The 25,821-nt window shown below is 43.9% G+C and overlaps 2 protein-coding genes across 2 annotated transcripts; both read left to right on the top strand.

The window, feature by feature from the left end:
* The first annotated feature begins 1,348 nt into the window (after positions 1–1,348).
* Positions 1,349–24,827, top strand: kcp (kielin cysteine rich BMP regulator). Its single transcript, XM_076733673.1, has 46 exons — positions 1,349–1,948; positions 2,869–3,401; positions 3,834–3,906; positions 4,563–4,867; positions 4,952–5,120; positions 11,759–11,832; positions 11,927–12,020; positions 12,276–12,358; positions 12,432–12,525; positions 12,612–12,691; positions 12,803–12,888; positions 13,087–13,177; positions 13,563–13,662; positions 13,800–13,885; positions 14,133–14,226; positions 14,621–14,770; positions 14,853–14,959; positions 15,042–15,135; positions 15,228–15,401; positions 15,473–15,555; positions 15,659–15,752; positions 16,003–16,185; positions 16,321–16,491; positions 16,608–16,781; positions 16,878–16,960; positions 17,052–17,142; positions 17,218–17,300; positions 17,387–17,560; positions 17,694–17,873; positions 17,995–18,259; positions 18,435–18,517; positions 18,614–18,707; positions 18,778–18,951; positions 19,033–19,115; positions 19,504–19,624; positions 19,718–19,800; positions 20,598–20,697; positions 20,815–20,903; positions 21,468–21,564; positions 21,667–21,809; positions 22,120–22,292; positions 22,713–22,824; positions 22,909–23,010; positions 23,118–23,282; positions 23,372–23,672; positions 24,079–24,827. Exons 1-46 carry the CDS (start codon positions 1,846–1,848, stop codon positions 24,297–24,299), a joined length of 6,312 nt encoding a protein of 2,103 aa, XP_076589788.1. The 5' UTR covers positions 1,349–1,845; the 3' UTR covers positions 24,300–24,827.
* Positions 6,647–11,729, top strand: LOC143322463 (uncharacterized). The gene is made up of 4 exons (XM_076733674.1): positions 6,647–7,484; positions 7,609–7,928; positions 8,034–9,202; positions 9,576–11,729. Exons 1-4 carry the CDS (start codon positions 6,929–6,931, stop codon positions 9,766–9,768), a joined length of 2,238 nt encoding a protein of 745 aa, XP_076589789.1. The 5' UTR covers positions 6,647–6,928; the 3' UTR covers positions 9,769–11,729.
* Positions 24,828–25,821: the final 994 nt, after the last annotated feature.

Here is a 25,821-nt window from a genome sequence, read left to right as displayed (position 1 = left end):
GAATTGTAATAACTTTGGTGATCCGCTGACTTTTCATCATCATCAGGTTGTCCAGTGGGTTTGTGGTTAAATACTTGCTGAACTAATGACATTCTCATCAGCCTCAGCAATAATTTGTGTTTAGTGCTAAGTAGCAAATATTAGCATGCTAACATGCTAAACCAAGATGCTGAACATGATAAACATTATACCTGCTTAACATCAGCATTTTGGCATTACCATTGTGCACATGTAAGCGTGCTGACGTTAGCATTTAGCTCACCATGGGCCAAAAGCCTCACAGAGCAGCTTGCATAGCTGTGCACTCACACCCGAGTTTTGTTCTGACACCAGTTCCTGAATGTGTCCTGCACATAGACCCAACGGGCTGGGTGTAACACTGATCCATTTCTTCCAGACAAGACAAACGCCCACTGGGTACAAAGTGGGTGTGAGAGCAACATTTTGTTCCTGTCAGTGGTCCTCTTGATGGAATTTCTAGATTGTGAAGCTTTTGTCAGTAAATACCATCTTGATCGACTAAATCTTTCAGCAAAAACTGTGCTGCATTCTTCTAGTTTCTACTGCTTTATCACTGTCATCAATCAGCTCCCTCAGCCTGGAAGTACCATATTATCCAAGGGGATTAAGTGTATGTTGGAAAAACCACCCAAGCAGAGAGAGCAAGTCCTGTGGGAAAACTTAATTGTGATTATTACAGAACTGACATGAGTCATGGATGAGGCTTTGTTTCGACAGAGACTGTGAAAATCTTACTTAAAATCAGGGGGTTGAATGTGTGTTTTGAATGCCTGATCTTCTTCAACAGAAATGTTTTGACTGTGTAGAAAACAATCTGGCACCACAGTGACAAGGGTCTCTTCAGTCTGCTACACCCACTAGGAAACACCTGGCTGTCATATCATCTCCCCAAAACAACTTTCATCAAGACAGAGAGGCATTCGTGTTTATCTGTTCAAGCCTCAAAGCTATTGCCCTATGAGGGTGCACTCAGAGAGGCTCTGAACTGATAAACACAGCAGAGACGAGAAAGACAACAACATGAGGGAAAGGCTGTGGGGACAGATGTGTGGGGATTGAGCACAGTGGGATGCACACTGTTTCCAAAGCAGTGAAATATGACCACTTGTGTTTACCCCCGCCCTCCTCTCTCTGTCTCTATACACACATACATTTTTGGCTGCCTGAGCATGGCTCCCCTCCAGTCTCCAGACCAGGTTTTAGCTCATTACCAAAACGGAACGGGGGTCTTTGGGAATCAACACCACTCAGCAATGCCTCCCCCCTCCCCAAACATGAGGGAAAACAGGGGAAGAAAAGAGTCCACTCTCAGCTCTTCCTCTGGGACTGCAAACTGAACAAGAGACACTGAACAGAGACAATAGCCGGTGACCTCACCCGCGCTGCGCACCTGAACTTCTCTGAATGCGTCTTCTCTCTCTCTCTCTCTCTCTCTCTCTCTCTCTCTCTCTCTCTCTCTCCCTCTCTCTCTCTCTCGTCAGAGATAACAGGCATTGTGAACAAGGATAGCCATAATCATCAACCATCCGCCTTTGTCATCATAGAGAGAAAGTGTGCTGTAGGTATGGCCCCAGGGGGGAATGTAAGTGTGTGACTGCAGAGAAGTGACGCCCTGCCTGCATCCAGATGTTTCATGTTTCCCTGGCGCGCTCTTTGGAGAAGTCCGCTGGCAGAGGTAGAGGGGAATCCTACAAGTGCGGTCCAACGTCCATGTTACCAGATCGGGTTAAAAGGACGATGAATGCCATGCTTCTTGTGTAAGGTGTTTGGTTTTCAATCCAGGCGGTGCTTTTTCTTTTTCTTTTTTACTTTTTCGTCTGGAGAATGGAGAGCGGCAAAGTGAGGACGCTCATGCTGCTGGAGATACATTTGCTCTGGGTCTTTGCGCTGTCTGTGCAGGGGCACTTCAGTCCAAATCACGACAATGGTGAGTTCACAAAGGTCTGGGGGCAGTAATCACATCTATGTAGTTTTGTTAATTTTTTTTTTCCCTTTTGATTTTATATCGCGATTATACTTGAGAACAACAGTCATCATTCTGAGGTCACCAGTTGTGGGAAAACTGATACTACAGGGAAAAGTATGCCTCAGAAGTAAAACTAAAGTGTTTCCAGCTAAATATTATTCAGTGTATAAGGAAAGTACTTTACAGGAGATATTTGTATCATTATTTCTAATTAATAAGCAACACTTTATTGCTGTTATGGTCAAGGTGGAGATTATCTTCACTATTGTTCATTGTTTATTTTATATTTTTGCACTATTTAATTTATGGTTCAGTCTTTTGTTGTCTTTTTTTGTCCTTGTTGAGCTGTATGTCTTTTTTTCTGTGCAGTGAGTGCAATGTTTAAACTGGAATCACATTACTTGTGCACACATACTTGGCCAATAAAGCTGATTTTACAAGTCTGCAATTCAATTCTCTAGAAATACTGAAATACAAGTACTAAGCATTCATTATATTTAATTGTGCACATATACTGAGCTACTTTCCACCACTGGGGAAAAAAATATACATTTATCTGACAATCCAAAACAAAATTTCTTGTAACTTCCAGTTTCAGCCTTCAGCAGTGAGGAGCTGTCTCTAATTAGAAAGAATTGTCTCAGAATGAATTAAGAGGCGGCTGGATCAGACTGACTGTATCATGCCAGCCGGGTTTGGTGTTGTGTTTGAGGTCAGCGAGGCAGCCATGTGTGACTGGCTGATGAATGGCTTCATTCTGATTCCCTCTCACACAAACTCGCACTCACCACAAACCAGAAACCACAAGCACGACCTCATGCAGTACGGATGTGTGTGCATGTGTGTCTCAAGCTGGACTCTCTGTTTTATCTCTTTCCCAGTGATTGACCTTCTGGCAGCTCTGAACATGTCCCAGCACAGAAGCGGTGTGTCCAGACTGCAGAGTCCCAGCAGTGCAATATACAAAATACGTCCAAGAGCACCATACCTGACTCTTCCTCAGGAGTATTCTCACTTCTTGTACTCAAACCTTCAGGGTGGCATGGGGGTGCATTTGGTGGGGCATCAGGCATCGGTCTCCAGTGCCACACTTTTTTCTCTCTCCTCTGCATCCTCACCCATTCTCCAAATCATCTCCTCCACCCTTGATAACACTCTGCGTCTGGACTATCAGGCTGGAGGAGGAGCTCAGGGCCTTGTCAGCTTTCACTTCCCCAGGAGAAACCCCTTCTCCAGGGAGGAGTGGGTACAGTTGGCTGTGAGCCTGGACACTGATAAACTGGCATTTTTTGTAGACTGTCATGAAGCTGTGGTTCTACCCATAAAAAGTGAGGAGAGAATCAACCTGGAACTGCCTCAGGATGTTGTTGTCACTCTTGCAAGCACACCAGGAAAGAAGGACAGCAAATTTAGTGTGAGTTTCTCGCACGTACTGCAAACCTGTGCACACAATGGGACAAAATGAGACATCTCCTTTAGTGATATTGCTATTTACAATTGTATTTTGTAGTGCTGTTTTAGGATAGCAGTAATTCAACTTTAACTTCAACAATATCTGACGAAGACATCATGCCATAAAAACCTTGTAATCATGAGAGTCATCTTCTCCTAAAAACACTCTTTTAGGACGTAATTGAAGCCACTTGCAGTGCTAACAACAAGAAAGGATGAAACATAAAAAACCACAGCAACATCTTTGGAGCCACAGTATCATATGTCCAAAACATCTGCAATTATTTCACATGATTTACAGTTACATCCCATATTTTCTGCCTCCATTCAATGTGTAACATATATACAGTAACATTTTGTGTGTGAGCATGTCTGTGTTTCTTTATGAATGCAGGGATATCTGAAGACAGCTGAGATTTCGATGAAAGCATATCTGAGGCGACCGTGGCACTGTGACAATGTTACAGGTAAAGAAAGAGCATCGATATCATTTTCTTTGTTTGGAGGGTCAAATAAAAGGAAATCATCTGAGTATTCGACTTGAGCATAGAACAAGGATAAATGTATGTGGAGATGACCCAAAAATAGCCTAAGTAAACATTTAAAAGCTTGCTGCAGAGCTGATTGCTTTATTTGTTTTCTAGATACTGCACATGTGTGTGCATGCTTGTGTGCACTCTGCAGGGCCAGAAAGTGCAGTGTCATTCCCTTCTTTTTCTCTTTCCTCCATTCTTTCTCTTCATTACTGACCCTGATAATTTATTGTGTCTTGTGTCCTCTTGTACTGGGAGACATGACAAGAATCTCTGTCAGTGCAGAGTTCTCTTGTTGTGAACAGCTATTACAACAACTATTAAATAACTGATTTATTTTACAGCTCTGTCTAGAATTCCTAACAGTGAGCTACTCCTCTCATTCTAACAGTGAGTTAAAACTGAGTAGTGGGACCACCATGGTTAATGTGCATTAGATAATATCTTTTGGCCCTCAGGCAGAAAGTCCCCCAAACATTTTGCTTATTATTTCTCAGTGTGGGTCTTTATTTTGACAGAATTTTACCAGGATGTACGTTTAGGCTCCAAATTAATTCTCTTATTCATTCAAGACGCCTTTCTCCTTCCAGATGCTCTGCCTCTATCTCAGCACACAGACGCCCATAGCTCAGATTCTCGGACTGACAGCAGCCAAATGTTTCAGCGGGATGCATCCCCCAGTAAACCTCAAACGAGCCACAGGCCAACAGACCAAACCAACCATTATCACCAGGATGTCCAGAGTGACCAGCTGCACAGAGGGGTGCTGCTGGGGCCCCCAGGTTCTCCTCGAGGAGTAAAGTCTGTTCCTCAGGCACAGAAAGACGACAGGCTGAAGAAGCTGGAGAAGAGGCTGGAGGAGCTGGCTCGTATGCTGGACATGGTCAAAACACAGGTATATATTCCACTTAGAAACAATTTAAAAATTACACAAAATGAGTTTGTCAAAGTGACGTGTTGGTAATTTTTTTTTCTGCAGAATGCAGACCTACAGTCACGTGTACAGTACCTGGAGGGATGTGAGTGTGTGAGGCAGCGATGTGTGTGGGAGGGCCGTGAAGTGGAGGATGGCCAGCACTGGCAGATTGACCTCAACACTGTGTGTACGTGTGCGTCTGGAAAGGTCACATGCCAAGCTAACATCAAAGGTAAAAATGACTCGGCTTTTTTCTCTCTCTTATTTTCTTTCTCTGTTTTAACTTTATTGCACACATACGAAACACACAATAAAAGCAACCTATGATTTTGGCCCACTTACAACAACTTTGCACTAACACGCAATCAACTGGTGTTAAGTAGCTAGTTTACAGATGGCTGTCCCTCTCTCAGACCCTTGTCTGTCTAACCCTTGTCAAAACGGAGGCGTATGTTTCGTCTTGACCTCTGACCCTGCTGGGTTTCACTGCTCCTGCCCCCCCAACACCAAAGGACCAGTGTGTCACAGACAGCTGAGACAGGTATTTTTGTGTCACGATTAGTAGAGTAGATTCATAGTGAGTGTTACAAAACAACAAAATGTCCATGTTTGTGTCAAACCTTTTTGTCCATGTTGTGAAAACATATCAATTCCAGGATTTTTTTTGTTTGTTTGTTTCTTTTTGCCATGCTAGCTGTTTGGGGATGGCAACTATGCAACAACTACTGGATGAATTCTCATAAGTTTGGTGATCCCATAGCCTTATAGTGCCACCATCAAGTTTCACTTTATCCAGATATTTGGTTTATGACCAAATACTTGCTAAGCTATGTGACATTCCCATCAGCGTCAGCTGCACATTGTGTTTAGTGCTGCAGCAAATATTAGCTTGGTAATATGCTAAACTAAGAAAAGGAACATGGCAAACATTATACCTGCTAAATGTCATCATCATTGTGAGCATGCTAGCACGTTGACATTGTTATGAGCATTTAGCTCAAAGCACTGCTGTGCCTTAGTGCAGCCACACAGAACAGCTAGCATGGTTGTAGATTCTTAGTCTAATGTTTAGCATGTGTCCTTGACTGTTTTCTCAGTTTCATCTGGTTTTGGTGATTCATTGTTTTAGTTTAAGTCAGAATTTGCTTATTGTATGTTTGGTTATCCGGCAGGTCTCCAGAACATTTCAAATGCTTGAGGTGGGTCACAGTCACAAAAATCAAAGGTTTGAAACCCCCATCTCTTAAGTGTTGCGTTACTGTAGTTTTCTTATAGTTTCTTTTACTTTACTTTTTACTTTTACTTTAACATTTATTTTTCAGTCATTTTGTTTGTTTTTGCCATCGTACTTTGCTACATTTTACATGGCAAGGTGCTACCACAGTAGTGAGTTAGACATTTTGGGAAATACATCAATTAATTTTGCAAGTTAGACAAGGAGATCGATACCCATATCACTGGTAGGCAGAGTTTTTGGGGGGTTTTTTACCTTTGGACTGAGTGAGGCCAGCTGGTTTGCCCTGTTTCCAGTCTTTCTGCTGAGCCGAGTTTACTGTCTCCTGGCTGTAGCGTCATAATTAACAGACAGATATGAGAGTGGTATCTTTTCATCTAACTCTGAGCAAGAAAGCAAATGACTGTATATCTCAAAATGTCAAACTCTTCCTTTAATGTAACTAATGTAGTTTTTAGATCACTTATGAGTGCCTGCTGTTTGTTCATGGTTTAGCTGTAGAACATTGATTGGCCTGCTGCATTGGGTGAGCCCAATAGCAGTGCTTTGCTTTACTTTTGTCCATTATAAAGTTTGGCTAAGGACATTGCAGTGGGGTTTAAGGCTGGGTAAGAGGCCCTCTGTCCCCCCCTCCCCACTTCTAGGCATGTTGGGCACCCAAACCAGAGAACAACTGTGAAGGCGTGCGGCCATTTCAACACCACTGGGCCTTTAACCCTACCACTGGCCTTTGTGAAGACTTTCTCTACTGCAGTGGAAAAAGCAGCAACAACTTCCCTTCCTTTAATGCCTGTAGGGACCAGTGCATGTTGGGTGCATGCTGTCTCCGCAAACCAAGGAAGGGTCTTCCCACTGGCCATCAGCATTACAATCAAGATGGATACAACATCTCCTCTGTGAACAGGACTCTCTGGGGATACAGCCAGCAGAATTTGGAGGATGAAATGTGGTATGGCAATGCAGACTTTAACCACACTGTGCTGGGAGATCTTAAAGGAAATCATACAAAGGAAGACTGCCACAAGGATCCAGATTTCACTTTTACCTGTAATTACCTCACTCTAACACAGTGCCAAACTTTGGTGAAGGACCAAGCTGGAGAGGTACAAGTAATGAGCTTCTCTCCTGGAGTGAAGTGCTCTGACGTGACATGTGGTGGAGGTTGTGGATGCTTCTTTCAACACAAGCTCTGGAGATACAGGGAAAGGTTTAGGCAAGGCTGTGAAGAGTGCATGTGCACACATAGTGGCAGAGTTGACTGCGTGTGCAGCCACTTGACCCAACGTAAAGAGATTAGAGACCTTACACTGAGAGAGAGGAGGTTGTACCAAAGGGCAGTCAGGAAACTCTACACCAGGCCAGGTAAGACTATAAATCTAGATGATTTTGTTGTTTATCTTCTTTACCTTTTAAAATTAAAAGTATACCTTTGTGTCACTATTATGGGTTTATTTGTGTTTGTGTATATGTTTACATGTGGATTTAGCTGTCTGGAAGGGCTTTGCACTACTGAGAGCTGAGTTCTCCCCTCTGGCCAGTGATCACGCCCTCTTCCTCCCCTGGCACCGCTACTTTTTGCGATTAGTGGAGCGTGAGCTGCAGTCAACATCATCATGTAAACTGGCACTCCCATATTTTGAATGGACTGTAGACTCTGGGTCAATGAAGTTCTCAGCTGCCTGGCAGACTGGATTGTTTGGAGGAGATGGTGAGGCTGACTCTGGATGTGTCTCCCATCACCCTTTCCAGGGCTTGACATCCCGTTTCCACTGGTCACCTTGTCTCAGGCGGAACTTCAACTCCTCGGTTTGTCAACCAATTTTTGTTCATTTGACAGCCACCTCACTGTACTTTCCATACAGTGCAGTGTTTTGAGCTGTTTGTCTAACTAATTTCCATTGATCCCTTTAGGTATGGTTGCCAGATGCAGTGACCATGCAGAAGACTATAAACCAGGCAGACTTCAAAGTGTTCTCCCAGTCTCTGCAGACCTTTTCTGGCCTCTTTAGGCTTTGGATAGGGGGTCACATGGCTTCACCTTTAGCTTCTTATGACCCTTTATACCTGTCACACATGGCATTCATGGACAAGCTGTGGGCACAGTGGCAAGAGAAACATCAGCATGCATCAAAAAGGCAAACATCCAGAGACAACCATGCTCAGAGCAATACCCTTTACCCTGCTAAGCAGAGGCATGTTAAGATGAAGCCTTTTGATGTTACCCCTGATGATGTGATTTCTTCCCAGCAGCAGTTGTGCACTGTATATGTGCCCATAACCATTGGTGCACCTTGCAATATTACATCATTGAAAGCACACCCACAAGGAAGTCAGAAATATCAAAAGCGTAGCTTTGACAAACACAACTCACACAATAGTTTCGGTGACTTTGACAGCAGTGGTTTCAACCAACATGGATATGATCATGATGGCTATGACCGGAGCGGTTGGGATAGGTGGGGCTACGGTAGAGATGGCTTTAACCGGGACTTCATTGACAGGGATGGATATGACATATCTGGTTTCGATCGCTATGGGTTCAACCATTCTAATGTCACCTGGTTTGGCATGCGTAAGGATGGGGTGTTTGAGAAGAGGAATGACAATGAAGAGACAGATGAAAAACAGGGAAGTGGTAACGAGACACACAGGGACAAGATAATGTCCGAGCTCTTCAGTGACAAAGGCTACAGTATTTATGGGTTTGATCCGTTTGGTTTGGATCGCGGTGGGTTTGATGCATTCGGCTTTCGAACAGATGGCTATGACAAGGACAGATGCAACTGGTTCTTCAACGGGCCACACTACCTGCGCTTCTACTTCCACACGCAGCAGCAGTTGATGTCATCCAGTGACCAAGCTTTAAATCGCATTACACGTACCTGCCCTCCAATCACCTCCCTGCCCCAGCACTGGGCCACCCAGGACTGGATGACTTTTGATCTGGACCAAAGCCATGCTCTATATGGTCAACTAGAACAGGATTGGATCGGACAAGTTAAGGCAGAGAGTGATGATACTGTTAGGGAAGCCTCTCAAAATAGGAGCAACATATGGCTTCCAATCACACCAGATCACAGGTATCAGCATTACAAAAAGAAAATGACAATTGCCTCACAAAGCCAGCCCACAATTAGCTGTTTGATGCTCATTGTGGTATGACATGGCTCAGTAGATATTTGCTTGGCACAGTTAATTAATGGCAAGTGCCTTCTTTATCTTAGACATCAACATGACCCCTCCCTCCACCTGACTGGGTAAACACACCATTTTTTAGGCTCATCAGCAGTCAGTTTTCAGTTTCTGTCTGTGAATTTGAAATATACCAGCTGGTTTTGTGAGGCTAATGTGGCAAAAATCATATCTTGAAAACTGACTTAAATCTTTCCTAAATTGTTTTTTAGCATTTCAACCAATGTTGTGATCCCCTTTCCATCAAAACACTGTCTGTAGGTTTTGTTTCGAGCTCCACTGGTTCAGCGGCTGTCCCCTTGGTTCTGCACCTGTCACCTGCCCTGATCTCTGCCATCAGGCCCGTTGCCATGTTTTCCCTGAGGCTGTCTGCCATATGCACAATTGTGGTTCCTGTTTCACAGAGTGGCGGGATCCAGCTACTGGAAACCATATAATGTGCCATGGCTGGTAAACACAAGATTGTTTCCCAGAAAAATGGAGGAATGAAGTACTTTTCACAGCTTTTCACAGCAGTGACAATAGATTGGACCATTATTTGGTGTTGTTGTACCTATATCGTCTCTATGAATGCAGAGAAACTGAAAGCACTTCATGATAAGGATGACTGCTAAAAATAGTTTTGAAATAGTTATACCTGATTCCATGATTGTCCATTTGTACCACCACATTTACATTCTGACATGAACTCTGTATGATATACTTTATCACCTCGTTATATGGTGTGAGAGGAGCTCATTGTTTTGGTTTGGTTTGTTTTGGTTTTGGCCTGCAACTTTCCTGTCTCACTGTTTCCTCTCTCATCAACCCTGGTTCCTGTTTTTGCCCCAGAAAAACTCTAAAAAACATATCCAAAATCCAAACAGCAGATAGACAACAAGTTAGCAACTAGATTTTGATCATAGTGCAGCATTTAGCCACTTAAGACTCAGATATTTCCCTCAGGAGATGGTAGAAACCGAAAATAGAGCTAAAAGGAGGGTGAATATTGGACCTCCAACCATCAGATAGCCAGACACACGACTCTAAATGAATGCCGATGCTCCCTGTGATTGCTGGATGTGCAAATAGTTTGTTAGGATATTCACCATCAACTTTATAAGGGGATAATTTGTCAAAAAAAAAAAAAAAAAAAAAGAAAAGATTCAATGCAGGTTTAAAGCATCATTCTGGTAGTTTTACCTTTTGCCAATGTATTTTGTATTAGTACCATCTGCCAAAGTATACTGTAAGTTTTAGAGAACCTTGTCCTTATATGGTAATATACTTGTGAGCAACTTCCTAGCTGGTGGCTTTTGGCATTTGAGGTAACTGTGAATAAGCGCCTGTCATAGTGGAGTGAAACAAACATGTGGGACTTTAGCTGAGGTTGGACCAGCCTCATTAAGGATTCTCTGTGTCTCTTGGTCTCTCTCTCTTCCTAAATTCACTCCCGACTCCCACAGAGTTATGTAAACTTTGTTCCTTCCTGCTTATTGTGCACATTTTCGCCAACAATGTAATACACATGTGCCCACTGTCCGCTCTCTCACCCCCCTTGACTGCTCTCTTTGTCACTGTCTCTGCCTTTTCATCCATCTTGCCCTTAATTGTTTCTGCATGTTCGCCTGAAGACTCCAATGGCACCCAGTCAATACACACTTGCAGGCTCACACTCCCACACACACTTTGATCTTATGCATGCTTGGCTTGCTAGAGGAAATGCCTGTTGGCTGCTGGCACAGTAGGCAGCCCCACTAGCTTCTCTCACACTCTGTGATTACTGCACTCTCTCACACACAGACATTGTCTCTGTCCTTTGGAGAGTTGTCATTAAAATAATTATCTGCTGAAATGTCCAAGCTAAGCGAAATTATTATTTGATGAGCTCTCTGAAAGCCTTTGATGAAAAGAAAAACTGAATTGTAGTTGCCCCTCGGTGTTTATTTTGCACTACAGATAAACAAGTTTCTTTTTTGCCAAAATAATTTAAACAGCCACAGAATGGAGAGATTTAGAAGTCATGATCTGTTACGTATGGAACCCTTCCAAAAAACTGCCACCCCTTGCAGTTTTCTCCCTGTTTCTCCAACAGTAAATCTCTTTCAGTGTTAATAGACTTGCCGGTGGTAGTCTTTAACAGCTGGAAGGCTGCAGGCACTTGTGGTTATTGTTACAGCCCATAAAACAGTGTGTGAGAGCACATATGCGTACATTACATCAGAACCACGTTGATCTGTCATTACTGGGGAAAGAGCAGAGCCAGATGTTCCCCAGTGACCTAAAGACAAGGTAAAGCAAGTCTGCACTGATAGGCAGAGAGGGACCAGCTGGACATTTTTCCACATTTATCTTTTCTAACTTAAACTATCAGTATACACTCTAACTTTATCACTCAGGATACGCAGACGCACACGCAGAGGGTCAAAAATGTGTATGCACTTAAAAATCTGTCTCATCTTCAGGATGTGATCTGGATGGTACAGTTCATAATGTGTCCTACAGCAACCTAGATGGCTGCCAGACATGTACATGTAAGGTGAGTGTGTGATATGCACCTACGCCAACACAAAATGTCTATGGAGCCTAAACAATCGCTCCGGTCTCCCTTTGTTCATCATTTTCTTTTGCAGGGGGGTAACAGGGAATGCCACCCCTTACCCTGCCCTTCACTGGACTGCACACAGAGGGAGACTGTACCTGGAGACTGCTGTCAGCGATGCAGAGGTAAAGAGATCTGTACACAGCAATGGTTGTCAGAGAAAGAAATGTGATTAGGATCGAGAGGATTGATGCAGTGTGTCAACAAGCTTGACATGGAAGAGGTGTGGCAACTCAAGGTTACTATTGCTCTCTATATTGATACAGTGTGAAGGGTGAGTCTATTTGTCTAAGATGATAAGCCTGTGTGTTCTGGTGTTGAATTCACATTTGACTGTCAATGACACCATAAAATGCATCTGATGTAAACCGTGTTTGCAGGCTGTATCCATTCTGGGATCCGGTATGATCACAGAGCCGAGTGGAGGCCAGCAGAGAATCCCTGTGACATCTGCTACTGCTTGGTGGGTCTGATACCGACTGACAATTTAACCTCCAGCCTTCGTCTTCATTCATATTGTTCTCTCCTCTCACCAGGAGGGTCATGTTCGCTGTGAGAGGGAGCGGTGTAACGCCCCGTGTAAAAACCCAGCTGCTCCTCCACCCAACACCTGCTGTCCAGTTTGTCAAGGTGGGTTTCTTTAATTCACTGCAGCAGCGTGTGTGGGTTCAGTGAACTGCAGAGACGCACTGTGTGTGTTTGTGTGTGACTCGTAGGCTGCGGTGTGAACGGTCATGACTTCTCTAACGGTGCTGTGGTCCCTGCTGGAGACCGCTGTCAAGAGTGTACGTGTGTGGTACGTCATTTATCACCATTTTCATCATGAAACTTTATTTTTGTGTGTATAAATCATTTTGAAATGTTTTATTGTAAGGTTAATCTTTAGTGTAATATCTTTCTCCTCCAGAATGGAAACGTGACTTGTTCACCTCTTCCCTGTCGTACCTTGTCTTGTCAAAACCCTGTGCATCATGCTGGAGACTGTTGCCCAAGGTAACCAACCTGCCCAACCTCATCTATGTCACTTTCTTTCTACATCAATCCACCTTGAATTTATCTCTACTTTGAATACACAGGTTGTTCAGGTGGAAGATGATGCATGCGGTGGTGCAGATGAGAGACTTGGGAGGTTTTTAAGACAACTGTAGGGTTTCAAAAAGTTTTAAAGGTTTATGTTTATGTGTCCCATAGATGTGAGCAGTGTGAATATGAGTCCGAAGTGTATGTGGATGGACAGAAGTTCCCGTCTAGGAGAGACCCCTGCCTACACTGCTGCTGCTCTGTGAGTTCAGTCTGACAAAGTGTTTCAGACATGTGATTTTCATGTGACTGGACTCATGGTGTGTTGGCTACACTTCAAAGAAAACCTGTCAAAATCTATTGCTCTTTCAGAAGTACATTTGATTATGTTTGAAAACGGGATTAAGTGTGCAAAAAACGTAGTTTATAGTATAGAATAACAGAGCCAGGATTTTGTAGGCAGACTTAAGACTTAAACATACACAAACACTTATGGGACATTTTGATGTTGAAAATCAACATGTCAGCTCTCTGGTGGACAGCCTATTCAATAGAGATGCTGTTGCTAAATTTCCCTGACAGCAACTGAAGGTTAAAATGCTCTGTCAGACTGACACATTTAATCCTTCACTGTGTCTACCTGTTAGGCAGGTGAAGTGTCTTGTGAGCGTATGGAGTCATCATGTCCTGCACCACGCTGCAGTCATCCAGCAAAGCGCAAAGGAGAGTGCTGTCCCACATGTGATGGTCAGTGTATCTGTAACTTTGGTCTAAAATATACCACTTCCTCATGTCTTTGTCAAGTGTGTTTTGCCGTCTTCCAATCTGACCTTTACTGTTCAACCACAGGCAGACATAATCAGAGTTTGTGTTTGTTTCCGCAGAATGTGAGTATGACCGCAGGGTGTATGCTGATGGAAAAGCATTCACCCCTGCTGGAAGTGGACCCTGTCTACAGTGCAGGTGCAAGGCAAGTCATTCAAAAAGAAAGTGGTAAAACTTTGAGGATTTACGTCCAAAACATGTTCAGTTTAATGAGACAAAGTGTTTCTATATTTGTCTTGTGTCTAAAAAAACCTCAGATTGTTTCACTTTCTTTCGGGTATTGCCGCAGTGTTATTCTATACTTTTCAAAGCACCTGGTGGACATGCACATAATAGCTGTTATGAGTCTCTATGTCCTTTTAAACACACTTCATACTGTGTTTCTGTTATAGGGTGGGAATGTCATTTGCCATGAAGAGAAGTGCCCTCCTGTCCAGTGCTCCAACCCTATTATAGACCCACATCTCTGCTGTCCAGTCTGCAAAGGTAATAATTTGCTTTCACACACACATAGAAGGAGGTTTTCATCACTTGTGGGGATATTACATAGACTTACATTAATTTTCTGGAGACTTACCCTAACCCTAACCATAACCATAACCACTATTTGCCTATTCCTAACCCTGTACCCAACCTAACCTTACCTAACCCATAACCCGTAAGTCTTTCTCCTAAAATGTTAATGATTTAACTTGTGGGGACCTGTATTTTGTCCCCACAAGTAAGGTGAGTCCCCACATGTGACTGTGTAAACAGATTTTTGTCCCCACAACGTGATGGGCACACACACACACACACACACACACACACACACACACACACACACACACACACAGAGCTCATCAAGGATTATATGACAATTCCTCTTGTCTCATTGTAGCTTGTGTGCTGCATGGGGTGGAATATGAGGATGGCTCCAACTGGCAGCCTGAGGGTCCCTGCTCCAGCTGCACCTGTGTGAATGGGGAGACCTTGTGCACACACACACGCTGTCCCTCCACCGAGTGCCTGCATCCCACCAAGACCACTGGTAAGACTGTATGCGTCTGAGCTCTGTTTATATCCAGATGACTGTGTAACTTGTCAGTACACTGTCTCTTTCCTTTCCCCAGGCTCCTGTTGTGCAGCGTGTGAAAGCTGCACCTATAACCATCGTATCTATAGCAACGGCCAGAGGTTTACGACCCCTGATCAGCCCTGCCATACCTGCACTTGTCAGGTGAGCACGTCTCCATTTACACACACACTACACAGTGCTGTTCACCGCCAAACCAGCTGATGCAGCCTTTCCTTCTCCTCAGCATGGCAGTGTAGAGTGTGAGAGAAGACCTTGTCCTCCACTCAACTGTTCCAACTCATACACACCACCTGGAGAGTGCTGTCCTAAATGTCCAGGTACTCAAACTCAAAGACAGAAATGATCGTAAATCAAGTGGCACGTGTTTTTTTTAATTTCCCTTGCTTCGATGTGTTTGCATCCTACCCAGACTGCTCCTTTGAAAACCGTATATTTGTGGATGGAGAGGCTTTTCCAAACCCTGTGAGCGTGTGTGAGGAGTGTAGGTGTGTGAGCGGGACGATTGACTGCCACCAAGCACAATGCCCTCAGCCTCGCTGTAACGCACCTCGACCAGGAACATGCTGTCAGAACAACTGCAATGGTGAGTTATGTGAATTTTCAATCAGGAATACAAATAAAGAATTTCAATCTCACAGTATTCCTCTGCATTAGGCTGCAGCTATGCTGGAAAAGAATATCCAAATGGACAGGAGTTCCCCCATCCTACTGACGCATGCAGGACATGCAGCTGCATAGTAAGAATAATGAGCATCCCAGAATGACTAACCCTGATCTGTTCATCACCTGTAGTCTTCTTGAAACAGGCTGTCATTTCAGTCTGTGTTATGTTTGGTATAGAATGGGAATGTCCAGTGTCTGATGAAGAGGTGTCCACCGCTGCCATGCTCCGACCCAAATGTGCTGCCTGGAGACTGCTGCCCCCAGTGTCCGGGTAAGGAAGTGCAAGAGAGAAAACTTGAGAGGGTAGAGAAATATCAGCAGCAGTGGTATTCAAACTGTTTTAAAAGTAGCAAAGTGATTTGCATGAAATTTGATGGTCTGATCGATATGCCAAGAATCAGTTAATTAAAAAACTGATAATCTTGTTATGAAGGATTTAGACAAAACGGGGACATTGTTATCATTGATGAGGATGTATATTGGAGGCATACAGTTGACTCTTCTCACTGATTTCCCTTCAGCTCCTCCGTCAGACTGTGTGTATGAACAACGAAGTTACAGACACACTGAGCGCTTCTACCACCCGACTGACAGCTGTCAATCATGTGCCTGCACTGATGGTACAGTACGCTGTCAGCGCAAGCCCTGCCCCTTTGCTGCATGTTCTCACCCCATCACACAGGAGTGCTGTCGGACCTGCGAAGGTACACTTTCTTAAGTCCGGCCAAGATACTATCATTTAAGGACAAAGCAGTTTTCACCATCGCTGAAGAGGTTGCAACAAAAAGACCTCTTCAAATTTGACAGGCGTTCAGCCCACAGTTGTGTCTCATTTCCAGGCTGCCTTTTCGAAGGGCGAGAGCGAGCTAACGGGGAGACATGGGATAATGCATCAGACCCGTGTGCGGTGTGTGCTTGCCATGAGGGCTCTGTCCGGTGCGAGAGGAAGCGCTGTCCACCCTCCAACTGTAAGCACCCAGTCCAGAGGCAGTGCTGCATGTCGTGTGATGGTGAGTGACTGAAAGACTTTTTAGAAAATCATGTGCCAGTCACTGAGGGTGATCCACAGACCTTTATGTCAACAGTTTCCACTTGGTACTATTGTCCCAACATTATCTACCCACAGGCTGCATGTTTCATGGGAAAGAATATGCTGATGGCACTGAGTTCGGTGATGACAACGACCCCTGCGGCATATGTTACTGTTACGGAGGGGAGGTCGTCTGCACAAAGATACCCTGTTATGGAGACTGCAGCCACCCTTACAAACCACCCGGACAATGCTGTGGAGAATGTGATCGTATGTCCCCGTACTACTTTATCGTAACTGATTTTAAACTGAATTTTGCTCATCAGTTCCTATGATTACAAAAATGAATTCCTCTTTATTTGAAAGGCTGTTCCTACAACGGCGCAGTCCTCCTGAATGGACAGTCGATCCCTGACCCAGGAAACCTCTGCTCTGAATGTACCTGCCAGGTAGCATCAACCCACACATTCACGTACACACTCCTGTTGGTTAATCCCTTTAAACAACATGTCATGCTTTGTCTTTCTCTGTCTTTGACAGAGTGGTTCAGTGCGATGTGTGAAGAAGACGTGTCCAGCAGCCCTCTGTCCTCACCCGGTCACCAATCCATGTGGCTGCCCTGTCTGCGATGGTAACCAGCTTACAACATATCACAGTTCAAGTTATATAGAGTAAGGTAATAACCGATGTCTCACTCTGTGTGTAGGTTGTCAGTTCCAAGGTGTGACTTATGCTGATGGACAGATCCTTCCAGGAGGAGAGGGAGGGTGCCAGGACTGCACTTGCTCAGTGAGAAGGAGAGGGGCTGCATTTAGTTTGGGGACTCTGACTCGCTGCACCCCTCACATGTACTGTACATTTTGTTTTCTCCATAGAGAGGTGAAGTGGTGTGTACACAGCGGAGGTGCCCCGCCGTGTCATGCCCAAACCCAGCTCTGGATGGCTGTGCATGTGGAGTGTGTGAAGGATGCAGCTTTAACGGGCGAGACTGTTCGAACGGAGAACGATTCCCCCACCCTACAGACCGCTGCCAGCACTGCTCCTGTCTGGTACTGTCACACATGTACTTTCATTTGTATTGCTTAAAGATTCAATTCTGAAAAACCATCAGGATCACATGTTCACTGGAGCAAGTACCTCACTGCTGAAATATTGTCTACCTGTGTGTGTGTGTGTGTATAGAATGGTGGTGTGGTTTGTACCCATGTGCCTTGTCCAAGTGTTGCCTGTGTGCGGCCGGAGACCCCTCGTGGGGAGTGCTGCCCTGTCTGCACAGGCGTTTGTCTTCATCAGGGGAAAAACTATGAGTCCGGCTCCTCCTTCACTCTGCCCTCTGATCCCTGCTCGTCATGTTCCTGTCTGGTCAGTCTGACAATTCTTACTGAATATAAAAGAATGATCCGGTCTCAAATTGTCTGATTGGTTCCACCCCTGCTCCTTCTGTCTCTTTTCCACCTTGCCCTTCGTCCCCTCCCCTCATCAGAATGAGGTGGTGAACTGTCAGAGGAGACCTTGTCCAGTCCACTGCTCCCATCCCATCCCCTCAGATACCTGCTGCCCTGTCTGTGACTCCTGTCTCTATGAGGGTGTCGTCCACACTCACGGTCACACCTTCACATCCTCCTCCAACCCCTGCCAGCGCTGCACTTGTGTCAGAGGCACTGTCACCTGTGTGCCCCTGGTCTGCCCTCCAACACCTTGCGTCCGACCAGTTACCAAGCCAGGACAGTGCTGCCCTGAGTGCACAGGTACTTCCTGAACTATTTGTGGAAATCATATGCAAAGGACAGAATGTTTCTTCCAGATCCTGTAATATGTAGATTACTGTAGCAAATTTGTGGCATATATATTTATTCTAATTTAACCCAATATCACACTTTTTCCTTGTCTTTGTCTTTGTCTCTTGTCTGTCTCCGGTCTCAGTGTGTACTCTTGATGGACAGGAGTTCAGTGACGGGCAGACATGGACCCTGAGCTCAAACCACTGCTCCACCTGCACTTGCCAGGTCTGACTCCTCTGTCTCAGTCTTTTCCCTCCATATTTGCACCTTTCCTTGTGTTTTTTCCTTGTGTTTGAATGCTAATCCCTCTGAGACTCTCAGGCAGGTGAGGTGCAGTGTGCATCTCCCGAGTGTCCCGAGCTGCCTTGTATGCATCAGGTGACCGATCCAGGAGCCTGCTGTCCTCGCTGTAGAGGTAAAGAGATCTCTGAAAATTAAAATCACAGGAGGAAATATCTTGACCACTGATTGAATTTCCCTCTCAGGTTGTGTGTATGGAGGACAGGAGCATACCGAGGGCAGCAGCTGGTTCGCAGACTCCACTCCCTGTATGACCTGCATGTGCGTGGACGGAGTGACCACCTGCTCTGAAGTACGCTGTCTGTCTCCCTGCATCAACTTCATCAGCGTGCCCGGGGAGTGCTGTCCTGTGTGCGCTGGTAAACAAACTTTAGCTGCATTTTGCTTTTTTTTTCCAGCTTTTTAAAGCTTGATAATCTTATATGGTTGTTTTTGATTAGATTGTGTATTTGAGGGCAGGGTGTACGGTCCCGGTGACAGTTTCCATCCAGCTGATGACCCCTGTCAGATCTGCACTTGTGAGGTATGACACATACACGCATAACAAGTGGAAGCCAGACTGTGACATTATTGTTTCACTTGGTAAAAAAAAAAATTGTTTTTTTTAGGTGATTTTACTGTTTTCTGTCGCATGAATAGAGACATCTTTCAGTAGATAAAACATCAGAAAATCAAGGTGTATCAGTCCAAAATCCAAAGACTTTGGATTTCTCATGATATAAAACAGAGAAAAGCAACAGTTCATCATATTTGAGAAGATGGAGCCACACTATATTCGGCTATATACCACTATATTCCACTATATACTATATTTTGTTTAATTAATTTAATTTAATAAGTTTCCCAATCAGTAATCAAATAATTGTTTCAGCTCAGCTTAATCATAGTAATCCAACCTGTGCGTTTCCCAGGTGATGCCAGATGGAGAGCAACACCTGAGGTGTTACCGAAAGCAGTGTCCCAGCCTGGTCGACTGTCCTAAGAGCAACATCCTGTTCTCTGGACCAGACTCCTGCTGTCCCGTCTGTGCACGTCAGTACTAAACTCCATTCAGTGATACGCTGTGTGTCATATCTGCGCTGTCACCGAGCTCTGTAACAATTGTGTGCATGTGTGTATGTTTAGAGCCTCTCAGTAACTGCACCGCTGCGCTGATTGGAAACGAGGTCTTGGCGACAGATGACCCTTGTTTCACCTGCCAGTGCAAGGTACCACAGCGACGCCACTTTTCTTGTGCTCTGCTGTGATCTTTAACTTTTTCTGAACTCTTCAGAGAAAAGGAGAAACAGACACTAACACAGATAGGTATATCCTGTAGTGCAAACAATGATAGCTGTCAGATCCTTAAACTAACAATACCACAGTGTAAAAATACTCTGTTACAAGTAAAAGTTCAAAATTCTACTTCAGTAAAAGTATTTCCTGCAAAATGGCACATTTCAGTTAAATTATGGAGCCTTCAAGGTCCCAAAAAGATGATGAAAGATGATGAAAATACAATTTAAGACAATAATTTGTACACACAAGTCAAAATCATGTACAACAAGATATTTCTTCAGGACTTCAGGGGCTCTCCTGTCAGTTCTTTATCATTCTTGTAAGTACAGGATGACGTCATGTAAATCATGAGTTGGTCTAGTCACTAACATAACTGAATACTCCTGTAAGGGAATGTATGGCCTTCAATCAATGCATCATATTGAATTAATGGGTTATTTTATAAAAGTATTTAAAATAAAAGTAACAAGTAACTATAGAAGTTAAATAAATGTAGTGAATTAACAAGTACAATATTTGTCATTGATATGTTGTGGAGTAGGAGTATAAATTAACATAAATTGGATATACTCAAGTAAAGTACAAGTACCTCAAAATAGCACTTAAGTACTGTACTGCAGTAAATGTAGCATTTGTACTTCTACCAGTGACTGTTGGCACTGATCAAGTTACAGTCAACATACCCCTTGATTCAGAGCAGCACAGTGATTCAGCGTCTGTGATTTAGGACCTGACGTGGACCTGCTTACACCAGGTCTGTCCCCCGCTCACGTGCCCTCCCAATGAACAGTTTAAAACCCCGGACTCATGCTGCCCCGTGTGTAAAGGTGAGATAAAAGCACCTTTCTTCACGTATGTCTGTTCCCTGTGGCTTTTTACGTTTTCACAGTCTTATTGGCATTAAAATGTGCAGAATGGTGACGGTTCTCCTGTGTTTCATACAGAATGTGTGATTGAGGGCCAGAACAGACGTGTGGCCAGCGGCAGCAGCTGGACAGACAGCGATGACGACTGCGTCACATGCACCTGCAATGTGAGTCTTACAGGAACACATACACGACTCATATAATGCTTCAACTAATGATGACAACATATGTGTTATAAAAAAAAAGCAAAACTAATTGACAATTTAAAAAAACAACAAGTGAAAGACCTTTGAAGAAGACTATATATTTCTGATTTAAATGGGCAGGTCAGAATCCAAAAAACATCTAATTTAAGGCCATATTGAGTATGCGAGAGGTACCAAATGGTGTAATTGGTTGAGGTGGAGCTGATTTTAACTATATTATTTACAACTGTGTACTTGAGGCCTGTGTACTGAGGCCACATATTTTACTAGATGATCAGTTTTGATTGTTTTATACATAAAATCTTAATCTGAAATATACCTCTTACCTATACCTGTCAGATTAATGGATTGAAGTCAAAATTTAAGTAGAAGTATAAATGGAAATACTCAACTTAAGTAGAAGTACATTAGTAAATGTGCTTTGCTGCGTTCCACCACTAGACTGGAATTTGTTGATAGGTCTCGTATCTATTCAGACCATCTGTTTATAAAGTGATCTGTCCTCTCTTCCTTCTGTTTTCTTAGCTGGGCCATATTGAGTGCAGCATTGAAGAGTGCTTACCTGCCGTTTGTCAGCATGGCCAAGTGAAGATTCCTGGGAAATGCTGCCATGAATGTCAAGGTATCGCTGCCAGCTAATACAGTGAGCATCGTGGTAGTGTTTGTTCAGAGTTCCTCTTCTTAACATGGGTCATGTTTGTGTGTTTGTGTGTGTGTGCTGTAGACCCAGGGGCGTCGTGTCTGTACCAAGGAACAGTGTATCACTCTAACGAACAGTGGGAGGTGGATGAGTGCACCAGCTGTACGTGTGTGTCTGGAGACGTACACTGTCAGAGTGAACGCTGCCCTCCCCTCACCTGTGCAACAGTCAGTATAAGCCAACACACACACACACACACACACACACACACACACTCTTTCTCAGTGTTTCATCATAGTCTGAAATGTTCCCATGACGCCTCACTGTTCTAGACCTTCAGTCTGTAGAGAGACATTGAATATCTGACATTTCTCATCAGTGTTTACACTCCGGCTCCTCAGAGCTTATCACTGCAGACATTTTTCTGGCTCGCTCTGAGTCTCCTGGTTTCCTCATAGTTACATAGCCAGTGTAACTGAGTCCATGTCTGTGTGTGTGTGTGTGTGTGTGTGTGTGTGTGTGTGTGTTTGCTCCCAGGACGAGATGCCAGCCATTGTCCCAGGTTTGTGTTGTCCTCACTGCCTTCCTCGCCCAGCCACCTGCATTGCCTTCGGAGACCCTCATTATCGCACCTTCGATGGCCGCATGCTGCACTTCCAGGGAGCGTGCACATATGTCCTGGCACAGGACTGTGAGGGCGGAGACTTCAGGTGAGAGGGTGAAGCAAGTATGGTTGTGAAATATTAAATACCCATGCCTCTTCCTGCCCCCTAAAAATCATAAAATTCCAATGAAAAAAATCCAAGTGTTAAGCCCTCATTAAATGATAACTCTGGATTTTAGTTTGTTTGTTTGTGTGTATACTTTGGATTTTTTCCCCTCAAAGTAACTAGCATTTGCAGCAGAAAAATACGATGGAAGTATGTGTCAATTTGCAAAAACATCTATTTTTCAAGAGGTGATTCTCTTTGTAACATGCTGTGGAAAATACTTGAATTTATGCATTTAAAACAGGAAGCAACAACTTTTCCGTTCAACCCTTCGCTAACGTTAAGAAAATGACAGCCAAAGAAAACAACAAACATCTTATGCAACTTTTAAATAAAGAAGTTTTGTCTTTGTTCGTGCAGTATTCATGCCACGAATGAGGATCGTGGGCGTAAAGGAGTGTCCTGGACCAAAGAGGTGACTGTGTTTATAGGTGACATCACAGTGCAGCTGCTCCAGGACTGGGTCGTGAAGGTTTGTGTGTACAAATACTGCTTGTGACTTTTGTGCAGTCATGCCTGTGTTATGCATCCACTCGGCTATTTGTGTTCTCTTCAGGTGAATGGTGAGGTTGTGACTTTGCCGTTCCTCAGAGAACCGTACATCTATGTCGAACGACAAACCAACACCATCTTACTCAACACTAACATCGGGCTGAAGGTACTGTCTGTTTTATGTTTTTTGTCTCTCATTGTCTTTGTGAGTAACATATGTTTGGAATTACTAACAGCTTGAACACACACATACACCCACTGCTCCACCTTTAGGTACTATGGAGTGGTCGTTCACACCTGGAAGTGAGCGTGCCAGGTTCCTATAAGGGCCACACCTGTGGTCTTTGTGGAAATTTTAACAACTACTACCAGGACGACCTCCGAATGCGCAGCGGACGAATCAGCCTATCAGAGTCTGACTTTGGCAACAGCTGGAGGGTAAAATAAATATATAGAATAACTACAGAGATGGGATAAAAGAAAGTTAAATTGTCATACAAAAACAAGTCAAACAACTGTCATTTTAGGTCACAAATGGAAGCCACTCTCTCACATCCTGTCGTCCTGGGGAGGACGTCAACCCGTGTAAAGACGCAGGCTACCAGGCCAAGAAGGGGGCTAACGCTCGCTGTAAGGTCCTGAAGTCTGCTGCCTTTAAGCCCTGCCATCGCGTGGTGCCTCCTGAACCGTGGTACGGAGCCTGTGTGTACGACCTCTGTGCCTGCGGGGCCAATACTGATGAGTGTCTGTGTGACACACTGGAAGCCTATGCCAGCCAGTGCAGAGAGGCAGGAGTCATCCTGCAGTGGAGGAGCCCATCACTGTGTGGTGAGTACCACACACAGTTTAAGGCCCTGATAGCATATTTTCTTAATAAGCCTCTCGCTCTGAGTTGCAGACAGTTGATGTTGTGGGATTTGTTGGCAGGCTGATGGCTTTGGGCGAAGAGGCGTCACATTGTTACACAAAAAAGAGTCTCACCTGATTAATAGCAATTATTAAATATTGCTTTGACACACTTCCTTAGGAGTGAAGTAGGGAGTGATATCAGACACAATCTCTGGCTTTTTGAGCGCTAAATTTGAAATTAATGTTATCATGCAAAACCCAAGTTTTCAAACCAGGTTTTCAGGGCTTTAAACTGTACTGTATGTACTTTAAAGGTCAACACAAGCCACACCCTTGAAGTCATCACAGCCTGTCATTGTTTCCTCTCTGTTGCTGTCCTCCACAGCTGTGGGCTGTCCAGTGGAGAGGGGCTTTGTGTTTGACGAGTGCGGACCCCCGTGCCCCGTAACCTGCTTTAACGTTGACGTACCACTGGGGGTGATAGAGAGCCACTGCTTCAAGCCCTGTGTACCAGGCTGCCAGTGTCCTGCTGGTCTGGTTCTACACAACAACTACTGCATACAGCCAGAAAAGTGCCCCAAGATCATTCATGGCGACTCCTCATAATGCTTGAACTGTTCACTTTCAAGAGGACACTTACTTGTACGCACCTCTAATAATCTTCAATTCTCTCAAGGACTGCACAAGCCTTCAGTTACTGTACACCCATGAACCTCCATGACCTGTGGATTTAACACACTGACTGACATGAAGTCCTGCATTTAAGTGTTTTTATTAACATTGTTATTATATGTAGCACTGAATATTTATACTACACAAGAGTTTGTCATTTTTATTCCACGTGTTCATTGACACTGTCCCCACATGTTTTGTTTTACACATTTATGAGATATTGCCCACAGCCTTTAGATTAGTGTAACAGTATTATTTATTATGTCCGACTGTTTATACAGGAAGCCACATAATCTCAGGTACTCTTTTCTTTGTCCTCCATTGTACAAATAAACAAAGGCTTCACTAACATTTGTGGTGTTTCATTTTGTAGCCAAAGATTAAATTAATTATTCATCAAGAAATTAGCGTGATCTTGGTAACACATTATTAAACTTTCATTTTTTTAAGGAAGGTCTCTGGAAGGAAATATGTAATTTAGGACCAAATACAAGAAAGATAATGCAAAGAAAGAAAACTGGTCATTTGGTACATCTCTAATTAATTAATTCCAATTGTCACCTTGTATAACTTGGAGAATTTTAGTGTGTGCACAGCAGGTCAGCTGAATATGCACAAATGTAAAGTTCCCAATAATTAATAAATAAAAGGGAAACATTTACTTGTTTTGTCATCTCTAAACTCAACTGACCACTGTAAGTCCCAGCTAAAAGAAAAGCTTCAGATTTGTTTATATTTTCTTCATAATTAGCCCAAAATATGAGACAGGCAATATAATATACAATTTACAAGTTGGGATCCACCAACTTTCACTTGCAGTCCCATGTCACAGGACACTTTTGACACAGGTGTAATCTATCACATGATCATGTATCACATGTCACTCCTCTCTGTCTCCCTCTGACAGACACACTGTCACTTTCGTTGTTTGGTAAGCTGATCAAGCTGTTTCCAGAGGACTGCTGTAACCATAGTAATAGCTTTTATTATTTATGAGGCCACAGTAGTGAAAACATGGAGCGGGTAAGATGCCTTGATGTTGGGTGAGTGGTGCATTTGTTTTCCAGGTGTACACTGCAGCTAATGTCCTCGTGTCCTCCTTCAGGATTGTGTCTCTGGTCTGTACCAATCGCTGGGTTTGTCTGTCGGAGCAGAGCTCTCCTCTGAAGATGTGAGTCTCCTCTACCGCAAAGTGTTTCATGTTCCTTGCGACACTGATGAGGCACATGCAGCCATGACGAAGGTAACTCAGACATATTTCAAACATGCATCCCTGTTAAAGCACTTGTTTGGTCAAATCTTCATTGGCCTTTATGGAATATTTCTATGTGTGTTTCAGATTGCAGGAGGTGACAGTAGCTGGTCCTGTGTTGGTGAAAATGTGTTGGATGTACTCCTAGAGATGGAAAGGGAGAGAGAAAAGAAGGAAAAGGTAGTCATTGAAATGCTTTTCTTT

This window comes from Chaetodon auriga, chromosome 6, assembly GCF_051107435.1.
Source record: "Chaetodon auriga isolate fChaAug3 chromosome 6, fChaAug3.hap1, whole genome shotgun sequence".
In the NCBI taxonomy this organism is placed as follows: Eukaryota; Metazoa; Chordata; class Actinopteri; order Chaetodontiformes; family Chaetodontidae; genus Chaetodon; species Chaetodon auriga.
The sequence above is the reverse complement of the archived record's forward strand: the minus strand, read 5'-3'. Positions and strand labels throughout refer to the sequence as shown.